Genomic DNA, 11,538 nt, shown 5'->3' on the forward strand with positions numbered 1-11,538 from the left:
ATTTCACTAGTGAGATGGTCATATGACATGTATTGACAAATCAGCAGTTCCGATAATATATAGCTGGAGGCAGGTTGCGATTTACTGCGGGCTAAGCCACGCCCCTCAGAGACGCTCCTCCCCCACCAGGTGTTTCGCCTTTCCTAGTAGCAGGATGATTGTCCCTCGCTGCTCTCAGTCCTGTAGTTCTCCTTTCCCCCTCTAGGTGTAATGCTGATGATTCTTCATTTTTTTTCTGCATTCCCTTTTTTTCTTCTTATTGGTCAGTGAGCGGTAACTCATTGCGGCCGTACGAGGGGCTTGTCTTTTGCGGGATGAGTTATAGTTTTGAATGAACCCATTCATTTCACACTAAAAAAACAATAATTACAGGTCTGCTGAAAAGTTGCAAAAACTATATTTGTGCCATTGTTTTTTGGTTCACTGTGCCCTAAAAGTAACGGGGAATGAGAGTCTCCAGGTCAGTGCGATTACAGTGACACCAAACCTGTAACTTTTCTATCTATATATATATCTATATATATATATATATATATATTTCAGTGGCAAAAAACCCCTAAAGGAAGACAAAAACTGATCTAAGTTTTCGATTGTTTTCTGTTAGAGCCGAGTGATGGCTCCTTTTCTCCACAGACGATGGGGGGTGATCAGAGTGGACGGATGTGAAATACAGCGACTCTGGGGGTCCTGGAATTCTATGTTTTGATAGATGGGACTTTGTTTTTTGCAAAAGTGACAAAAAAAATTTTTTTTCAGAAAAAAAGACAGCTGACAGCACATCAGAAAAAAAGTCCACAGACCCAATTGGACGTAGTAACTCCAAAATAAAATATGGAACAGCATCCAGTCCAGGTGAAAGATTGAAAAAAACTTTATTCCGCCATCATATGTTTCGACCAAATGTTTTTTTATCAAGTATGCTTGAAAACATTGTATGGTGGCGGAATAAAGTTTTTTCCAATCTTTCACCTGGACTGGATACTGTTCCATATTTTAAAGTTTGTTTTTTTTTAGTCTTGAAGGGAGCGATTCAAACTTTTGTGATTGTTTTATATTTTTAAAAAAATAATAATTTGTATCTAATTTTTTAGTCTTGAACCTGTGGCCGTTTGCTGATTCGTCCAGTATAGACCCTGTGTGGCGCAGGCACTATGGACAGGGACATTCCCAGCCGCTGACTGCAGTCTCCTGCGATACGGTCTGATCGACTGTTAGGGCTCCTTCTCACTTGCGTAAAATACGTCCGAGTCTCCAGGTTAAAACCCGGCTCTGCCGCCGGCACTCCAGAGCAGAGCGTGCAGCTCCATGTATTGCTGTGCGGCCGCACGCTCCGCTCTGGAGTGCCGGCAGCAGAGCTAGGTTTTAACCTGCGAGACTCGGACGTATTTTACGCAAGTGAGAAGGAGCCCTTAGAGGGAGAAACTGTGAAAGGGACACAAAGCTGAGGTCGAACTATGGCAGCTTCATATTACTAACTGTGGGGGTCCCAAAGGTCAGACCCCAATGATCCATTAAAGGGAACCTGTCACCTGAATTTGGCGGGACCGGTTTTCGGCCCGATGGGCGGTGTTTTCGGGTGTTTGATTCACCCTTTCCTTACCCACTGGCTGCATGCTGGCTGCAATATTGGCTTGAAGTTCATTCTCTGTCCTCCGTAGTACACACCTGCGCAAGGCAATCTTGCCTTGCGCACGCGCAGTATGCTTTGCCCAACTGCGGGCAAAGCCAAAAAGCATTAGTGCGCATGCGCCGGCCCACTATGTCCCGGAAGTATTTCGCTGTGTTCCAGGACATAGTGCGCCGGCGCATGCACACTAATGCCAATATTGTGGCCAGCATGCAGCCAGTGGGTAAGGAAAGGGTGAATCAAACACCCAAAAACTCCGCCCATATGACCGAAAACCCGTCTCGCCAAATTCAGGTGACAGGTTCCCTTTAAGTACTGAAATGGGAGTAATACTTCAATAAAAGTCCAGCATCAGCGAGGAAAAGGTGGCCTAAAATCATGACACATCTCCGGATCCAAGGTCAGGAGCCTATTTAATCAATCCATACACAAGATCTGTTCACCCAAACCATAGCGCAGCCGAAGGTGGACACAGACAGGAGAGGCCCCTGTGTAAAACAGTACATGGCTCTTTGTAGTCCAATAACTGCACATAATGCACAATCCCACCTGCTTTGGGGGTGATAGTGGCCCCTTTATGTCTTGGGCCCCAGTGCGGTTGCATCAATGATGTCAGCCACTGTTGTGGCCAGTTGTGCTTTGTGTGAGGCCACAAATGTAGTCTACGCAATCATCTGTCCTTGTCCACTTGTATATGTGGGACAGACGTCCCAGGAGTTACGCCGACGCATTCAGAAACATTTTTCTACCATTAACACTGCGCCGGCTGACTCTCGGAGGGGGAAAGATCTTACTACAGTGGCATCTCACTATCTATCACAGCATGCGGGCAGATGCTCCCACACTAAGATAGTGGGCCTTGAACAGGTTAAGAGCTCGGGTAGAGGCGGATCACTGGAGAACAAGCTTTTACAAATGGAAGCCCGGTGGATTTACTTGTTGCACTCCACCGCTCCATGTGGTGTAAATGAGGATCTTCTCTTCACGGGTTTTCTTGGTTGAATCATTATTTTATAACGCCTTTCATGTGTTCCCTTTAGGTGGCTCTCAAGATCTACTGAGGCCTTGAATATAATAAAGGCCTTTAGGAATGACAAAAGCATGAACATCCCCAAGAAATTGTGACCTCTCAATGTGGCAAAGGGAGTGAAGACGCTTAAGGAATTAAGGATGAACGCCTTCTTTTGATAAGGAGGGGAGTGACTTATGGTCCTACATTTGTTTTGTAGTATCTCTCCATGTTACTCTGGAAGTAGAATACGGGACATGTCTACACCCACATGTTTTTTTTAATTCCAATTGGGCATTGTGTGGTTTCGCCTTGAACCTCTTCAGATCCATACGCTTCCCAGGCATAGTGACGTGTTAACAGGCTCAATAGGTTTTAGTTTTTGGGTGGTTGTTTCCCCTCCCGTTAACAGACCTCCACTAATAATATATTTTTTTTTACTGCACCTGTATGCCATGGGTTTATTTGGATTACTGGTTTATCCAGCTTACTTTCTGTGTTGTCTGTGTGCTTCAAGAAGGCTTTATTATATTTTCTATGGTCCCTTCATGCTCGCTCCAGATTCTGGGGCCTAACATACATTCTTTATGTGTTTGTGCCCCCTTTTTCAGGTTCCATCTTTTTGTGTGTGGTCATTTTAGCTTTGTGACCAGTTTTTTTGCTTTAAACACCCTGGGGGTCCCATTCATTCACCTTGGGGATCCTCACCTTATGGGTTTGTTTTATTTCTCTCCGGCTTGTCAAACATGTATCCGGCAAGTGGTCCCATGCCATCTGGCCTTTTTTTCCTTTGGGACGCATTATTTATTTACTCTGTTTTTGTTTGTTATCTCATATTTTCTTTAATAAACACAGTGTGATATGAAAAGGATATGTTGTACAATTGTTTTTACTAAGCAAACAATATGAAACAATAATCTCAATAACCATGTTTATAACATTTATCATATCTTCTTGTGTCCCTACTGTTATACTCTTTATCTTTTTTCATACGTGTACTCTTATGTATTTGTTGGATGTTTTGTCTGTATATATGTGTCTTTTGTATATATGTTGTTTGTCCTTCATTATCCATCCTATCTGCATTTTGCTTCATGTCCTGACTGTATGGTTATTATTTTCATCTTGGCCTCTAGTTTTCTCTCCCTTATATTGCTGCTTCTGACACCGTTCATTATGCGCCGCTCAGAACATTGTCGGCGTGTTATGTACTACTGGCAGGGACGCCTGCCTGCCCTCTTCTTTTGCCCTTCATGTGTTATTTCCTGTTCCGGTCTCTCACATGCTCCGCGCGCTGATCCTTTCTTATCACAAGGTATTTAAACCGCTATTGATTGCTCCTTCGTTACCTTCTCCTGATGGAGCCGTCCTTGTAACGGCGACACGCGTAGGGTTCGTCCCCACGCTGATCCTTGCCTTTCTTTTCCTCCCCGGTGGTTGCCTGTTTTTGATTCGGGTCCCGCACATGGCTGGTCTCTGGTTCCTGTATACGTCTCATCAAGCCTATTTTCTTGCTTAGAGACTATGGCACAACGCTTTTCTGTACCATATGGGGCATAACATTGCGGTGGTTACCGTTGCAGGGTGGTTTATTTGTTATTGTGTGACAACACATTCATCTGCGCCATTGCTTCTGCCCTGTTTGTATACCTTGGCATTTTTTCTGGCATACAGGTACAGCAGCCTACATTACGGTATTTATTGTTGTGGCATGCTTTAACCAGACGGGCATTTACTTATTCTTGTAAATGTAACCATGAGCCACCAAATAAACTCGTTGCTGAGGGTAAGTTACCCTCCCTGGACACCCCAAATGGGTCCAATACAAAGGACAACTCCAATTAGATATAAAACACAAAACAAGGAGTATATAGATCCAAATCATCATATTAAAAACCAGAACAAATTTTTATTAGATAAATTACACAATAACAAGTGTTAAAATACAATCATTATTAACATATCCAATACACAATAAAGCAGAGGTATCAAGAGGGAAACTTAGAGGTAGCCGGATCAGATGCATACTACAAAATACTGTACATCCCAAACATGAGTGATGGTGCAAAAAATCAGAAAGAGGTGTCAGCTGGGGCACTATCACAGGCAGTGTAAAATACACAATCTCCCGTGCCCTATATAGAGCACAAGGTCCGCAGCCCACCGTTACAACATATCAATAGTTAAAATTGCACGCTTACCCATTAGTAAATTCAGAGGGGAGCAATCTGCATTTCACCCGGCGGCCCCGGACGCGCGTTTCGCGGAATGGCTTTGTCAACCCTGTTGACATCGAAGGTGAGTATATGACTATTTTTTATTTTAATTCTTTTTTTTTTTACCAATTATATGGTGCCCAGTCCGTGGAGGAGAGTCTCCTCTCCTCCACCCTGGGTACCAACCGCACATAATCTGCTTACTTCCCGCATGGTGTGCACAGCCACATGCGGAAAGTAAGCAGATCAATGCATTCCTAGGTGTGCGGAATCCCCGCAATTCCGCAAATTTAATGAACATGTTGCCTTTTTTTCCACGATGCGATTTTTTCGCGGAAAAAAATGCAACATTTGCACAAGAAATGCGGAATACACTGAAAATAATAGGAGGCATATGTAAGCGTTTTTTTCGCGTTTTTATAGCGAAAAAAACGCGAAAAATACTGAACGTGTGCACATGGCCTAGTTGTGTAGACGGTGATTTCTGGTCGCCATCCCGCCCCGTCACTGGTCACAGCTGTCACTAGCAGTAGATAGCCGCCGACTGTAGCACCAGAAGCCTAAGTCCTGCTCCAGCCAATGAGAAGCTGCGGCTGCAGTCACGTGACGAGGCAGCGGCGCTCTATCCCTCTCCTCTGCCGGTCTCGTCTGCTTTGGGCGGGTGACATTGGGAGACGCTCTATCCCCAGCCCGCACTCTCTGCTCCCCGGCGCTGGAGGTCACTTTTCGCTCCTGACGCGCTCACACTCGGGCCTCACCACACAGACTCCGGCAGCGGCTGCAGCAACATGGCGCAGGCGGCACAGAAACTGGTGAAGACCCTGGCGGTGAAGACCCCTCAGCTCGTGAGCGGTGAGAGACGGGAAGGGCTCTGTGGAGGACGCAGGCGGCTCGGGGGACAGCTATGGCCTCCACCCTTATAGGTCGCCGTCTTGCGGTGCGGTAATTGTCAGTTCGGTTTCTGTAGCATTCACTTGTCCCGGGCAAGGCGCAGTTTTAGCAGAAAAATCAAAATGCTGCAGTTTTTGGTAAATTTTCCAGAAAATAGTTCACATTTTCCCGTTTGAAAGCAAAATAGTTCACTCCCCGCCCCCAAGAAAAAAACAAAAAATAAACTGAAATGGTGTGAACCCCCCGACCGACGAATGGCTCAAAGGGAGTGTGCCCCCCCAAATATACAAACTGAAAGTGGGCCCCCCACCCTAACAACAATGTCTCAAAGGGAGGGTGACCTCTCCAAACAAAACAGAAAGGGACTGTGCACCCCCCAACAAAAACGATACAAGCTGCAATAGTGTACCCCCTCCCAACAAAAGTGTTTCAAAGGGAATGTGCCCCCCAAAAATCCAAACTGAAAGTGGCCCCCCCTAGCAAAACTCTTAAATTGGGTGTGCCCCCAACAAAAAAACAAGATGCAATAGTGGGCCCCCACCCTAACAAAATGTCTCAAAGGGACTGTACCCCTCCCAAGAAAAAGTAGCTAAATGGGAGTCTTCCTCCAACAAAAAAACAGCGCCCCCCCCCCCAACAAAACAGAAAGGGACTGTGCCCCCCCCCAAAAAAAAAATAAATAAATAAATAAGGGAGTGCCCCCCCCCCCCCCCAAGAAAAAGAACGGCTTTATTACATATTTAAATTGAGGGGTCCTTGGTGGGCTCGTATCCTGGCCAAGGTCTGGGGGCAGAGCTGCACACTGAGTTACTATCCTCGGATGTTGATTGGACTGCTCTCATTGTGTAGCGCTGCTTGAATCCTCAGCCCTGTGTGCACTGACACTACAGGAGCCGAGAGGACACAGTGTCAGTGTGCGCGGGTGCGCTCGCCTCCATCTGTCTGCAGCAGTCACTCTCTACACACAGTAGCGAGCTGATGATGGTGACAGGAGATGGGGTTGAGAACGCACTCGATCAGCTCCAGCAGTGTCGGTGCGCGCGCACGCCCTTTCCCTGACAGTATCTTGCACCTGTGATGGTGTGAGCCGCCGCTACAGAAAGAAGGGGGCTCAGAACTCATCTGACGCTGTTTTTGCCCACGGCTCCTGCAGAGCTGTGGCTAAAAATCAGGCAGAACTCCAAAGTCAGCGCTGTTAGTCAACCCAAGCGGAGGATTGTTATTTAGGGGGCAGAAGGGTTTACTGAGGGTGCACAGAGGACCCCTCCAATAAAGCAGGTCATATAAAACTAAAGTAAAATCTACACTACAAGCGGTTCTTATTGGGGCTAAGTCTCCTGTATAAATGGAGAAATGGTTTAATTTGGGTTCTGGGGGAAACAGATATTTTTTAAGTGCCATAGTCCAGAAGGCATGCTTATCGCCTTCCCCCAACGCCATTGCAGTATGCTGGTTAGTTGCTATGGCGCCATCTTTGTGCTCCTATAAAGCTCAGCTTTTGGTGTTGTGGGGGTTTCTTAAATTCACCATATACTGCAAGACTGCTGTTCTAGGTTAAAATAAAAAAATAAAAAAATTGATGGCCCCTCCTTTCCCAATGCAAAAACATATTCGGCATCGCCAATTCTGCCAAAGTCCAATCAATGAAAATCTACAACTATTTCTCATAAGTTTAATGCCATAATGTAAACAAAAATCAAAATGTGAGAATTTGTTTTTCTGCCTCAAAATGTAATAAAAAAAAAAATAAAAAAAAGCAATCAAAAACTTGTATTTACCCCAGTAGTGTATCGATAAAACGTCTGCTCGTTGCACAAAAAAAATCAAGCCCTCGCACCATTCCGTCAATGGAAAAATCTAAAAAGTTCTGGGTCTCATGGATGATGTGCTGCCAACAGCCCTGTTTTTTAGTCTGGGTGAGTGGTCAATCGGCTGATGCAATGTTTACACAGGATAGAAGCTGGAAACGTGTTTTTCTAGACGGTTATTGGCCCATGAGTAAGAACGTTTACATATCGGATCCTTCGCTCTGTATGATTGGACTGTCCCCAGATCGTACATTGAAATCCCCGTTTGACTGTTGTGTTGTTGGGGGTCTGGTTCATACTGAAGAACTTAGTGCGTAATTACTGCTAAGGAAATGTTTACCCGTGACCTGATGTCACCTTCCTCGTGGTTCGCATACCCTCTGCATTGTCCGTCTTTCCGTGGATCATTTTGGATTTTGCTTTAAAGTCTGCAAGGGGAAACTCTGCTGCGTCTGTGTTAATGCAAGTGTTGCTTTTCTCCCGCAGCCGCCGTCAGCTACTCTAAGCCACGACTTGCCACTTTCTGGTACTATGCCCGTGTAGAGCTGACGCCACCCAGCCCTGCAGAGATTCCAAAAGCCATTGAGGGCATCAAGGGATTGGTACAGTCCTTCCAGAGGGGCCGGTTGTCTGAACTGACCGTCAGGGTAAGGTGGAAGATTGAGCCTTTGTGATCAGATTTTATGGCCTCATTTATAAGACTGTTTTTTTTTTTTTTTTTTGCAGGCATTCGTTTTGTTAAAGGGCATTTGTCAGCAGGGCTGTGGAGTCTGTATAAAATGGACCGACTCCTGAAATGTATAATAAATTGGGTTCAGTAGTACAATGCAGGATGTGCTGAATATTTTTTCATAAGAATATGGGAAAGTTATGAAATGTTCTATAAATATCTGTTCTGTTCCTGATCTCGGTTTTTAGTTGAGATGAATTCATCCTGCACTTTATGCACATGCTCAGTAGTTACCAGTGCTGTGGAGTCAGTCGGGAGTCAGTGAAAATGAGGAGTCGGGAGGTTTGGTTTACCGAATCCACAGCCCTGTTTGTCAGGTCCCATAATGTTATTCCGGCGACCCTATTATGTTTAGCTTTTTCCTGATATTTCAGTAATGTGTACAATGTTATATTCATTAGCACGCTTGTGCTCAATTAAGTTATAACCCCCCCGATTGCCTTATCCAAATGAAGCCAGACTACTTTGAGGAGGTCATCATTCCTGGGCGTGTTTGACCACCCCTGCACTAATGCGTCTTCTCAGCCCACCTCTGATCCTCACTGTTATGGAGGCAGATCACTTTCCTCTCAACTTCTCTGGTTCTCTGTCGCAGTTCTGTTTGCCCTCCTCCTGTGATATCTGGTCTCCTGTTGCGCTTCTGTTCGCCCTCCTGTGATATGTGGTCCCTCCTGTGATATGTGGTCCCATGTCATGCTTCTTTTCGCCCGCTTACTGTGATATCTGGTCCCATGTCGTGGTTCTGTTCTCCCTCCTCCTATGATATCTTGTCATGGTTCTGTTCGCTCTCCTCCTGTAATCTCTGGTCCCTGTGTCATGGTTCTGTTCGCCCTCCTCCTGTAATCTCTGGTCCCTTTGTCATGGTTCTGTTCGCTCTCCTCCTGTAATCTCTGGTCTCCTGTTGTGGTTGTGTTCGCTCTCCTCCTGTAATCTCTGGTCTCCTGTTGTGGTTCTGCTCGCCCTCCTCCTGTAATCTCTGGTCTCCTGTTGTGGTTCTGTTCGCCCTCCTCCTGTAATCTCTGGTCTCCTGTTGTGGTTCTGTTCGCTCTCCTCCTGTAATCTCTGGTCTCCTGTTGTGGTTCTGTTCGCTCTCCTCCTGTAATCTCTGGTCTCCTGTTGTGGTTCTGCTCGCCCTCCTCCTGTAATATCTGGTCCCTTTGTCATGGTTCTGTTCACCCTCCTCCTGTAATCCCTGGTCCCTTTGTCATGGTTCTGTTCGCTCTCCTCCTGTAAACTCTGGTCCCACGTCTCCATTCTGTTTTCTCTTCCCCGGCATCTTTGGTTCCCTTCCTGTAATTTATTTGATATTTACAAGTGAAAATGAGGAGTCGGGAGGTTAGGTTTACCGAATCCACAGCCCTGTTTGTCAGGTCCCATAATGTTATTCCGGCGACCCTATTATGTTTAGCACTTTTTCCTGATATTTCAGTAATGTGTACAATGTTATATTCATTAGCACTCTTGTGCTCAATTAAGTTATAACCCCCCCCCCCCCCGATTGCCTTATGCAAATGAAGCCAGACTACTCTGAGGAGGTCATCATTCCTGGGCGTGTTTGACCACCCCTGCACTAGTGCGTCTTCTCAGCCCACCTCTGATCCTCACTATTATGGAGGCAGATCACTTTCATCTCAACTTCTCTGTTTCTCTGTCGCAGTTCTGTTTGCCCTCCTCCTGTGATATCTGGTCTCCTGTTGCGGTTCTGTTCGCCCTCCTGTGATATGTGGTCCCTCCTGTTATATGTGGTCCCATGTCATGCTTCTTTTTGCCCGCTTACTGTGATATCTGGTCCCATGTCGTGGTTCTGTTCGCCCGCCTCCTATGATATCTTGTCACGGTTCTGTTCGTCCTCCTCCTGTAATCTCTGGTCCCTTTGTCATGGTTCTGTTCACTCTTCTCCTGTAATATCTGGTCCCTTTGTCATGGTTCGGTTCTGTTCGCCCTCCTTCTGTAATCTCTGGTCCCTTGTCATGGTTCTGTTCGTCGTCCTCCTGTAATTTCTGGTCTTCTGTCGCAGTTCTGCTCGTTCTACTCCTGTAATCTCTGGTCCCACGTCTCCTTTGTTTTCTCTCCTCCGGTATCTTTGGTTCCCTTCCTGTAATTTATTGATATTTACAACAGTTTACCACCTCGCTCCCCAACCTATCTCCAGAGAAGTTGTAACAGGACCCTCCCATTAGTGATTAAGTTGGAGTTGTAACCTTTTCTCTATAAAGGGGTTGACCACTATGTAATATCAGTATCTGATCGGAGGGTTCTGACACCCAGCACCTCCACCGATCAGCTGTTGTCAGCTTAGATGGTGGCCAGTTATGTACAGAGCCGATCAGCACAGCTCCATACAGTGGCCACCACCGGGTACCGCAGCTCAGCTCTTCATCCAGGGAATGTACTCTAAGATGGACCGAGAGCGGCCACTGCCCAGTGTTCCGAGCCATACACTTTGTACCTCCGGCTATCGGTGGGAGTACCAGGTGCCGGCCCTCCACCAATCTGTGATTGTTGATATAAGGATATATAATGTATTAATTGTCTTGATGATTTTGTGTCTGTACAGGAAGCCTTGAGGAATGGCCTGGTAGCCACCGAGGTCCTCTTCTGGTTTTACATTGGAGAATGCATCGGGAAAGGCGGCCTGATCGGATACAACGTCTGACATGTTTATCTGTTCTAGTTTTTGTCGTGTGCTGACCCGTGTCTGTAAAAGCTATGGACTCAATAAATGAACCTCCAAGAGGCATTCCCACTGATCAGCGTATACATTACATCAATTTATGTCTGGGGGGGGCTTTCTGTTTTGGTAAATTCAGACCGAACCTCACAGCAGATAAATGCAACGGCACAATTCAGGGAATACCCACGATTCATGTGAAAAAAGTATGCACTAGTCTGATTTGCTGTAAGAAATCACAGGGTGTGTGAAACAAGAAAAAGTGGAGACCATACTAAGTATCTGTTATGCATCAGTTCTTCAGATTTTTTTTTGATTTTTTTTTTCCTTTGTTAGAGCTGATTACAATTTGCAATTAGACCTCTTTTTTTGATTAGTGCACGGTCCCTCAGTGCTCTGTTTCGTGCATGTGAAAGCTTAAGCCCACCTGCTGGGGCGATTGAGCACACAAGTCTTCAGAAACACTGAGGCCATGTGCACACGTTCAGTATTTTTTGCGGTTTTTTTTGCGGTTTTTCGCTATAAAAACGCGAAAAAACCGCTAACATATGCCTCCTATTATTTACAGGGTATTCCGCATTTTTTT

At 45.8% G+C, this 11,538-nt stretch overlaps 1 protein-coding gene across 1 annotated transcript; it reads left to right on the forward strand.

Annotated features, from left to right (window-relative positions):
* The first annotated feature begins 5,505 nt into the window (after nucleotides 1-5,505).
* ATP5MG (ATP synthase membrane subunit g) lies at nucleotides 5,506-11,031 on the forward strand. Its single transcript, XM_077249929.1, has 3 exons — nucleotides 5,506-5,704; nucleotides 8,038-8,198; nucleotides 10,839-11,031. The coding sequence occupies exons 1-3, from the start codon at nucleotides 5,641-5,643 to the stop codon at nucleotides 10,935-10,937; spliced, it is 324 nt and encodes a 107-aa protein (XP_077106044.1). The 5' UTR covers nucleotides 5,506-5,640; the 3' UTR covers nucleotides 10,938-11,031.
* Nucleotides 11,032-11,538: the final 507 nt, after the last annotated feature.

Source organism: Ranitomeya variabilis, chromosome 4 (assembly GCF_051348905.1).
Source record: "Ranitomeya variabilis isolate aRanVar5 chromosome 4, aRanVar5.hap1, whole genome shotgun sequence".
Classification (NCBI taxonomy): domain Eukaryota; kingdom Metazoa; phylum Chordata; class Amphibia; order Anura; family Dendrobatidae; genus Ranitomeya; species Ranitomeya variabilis.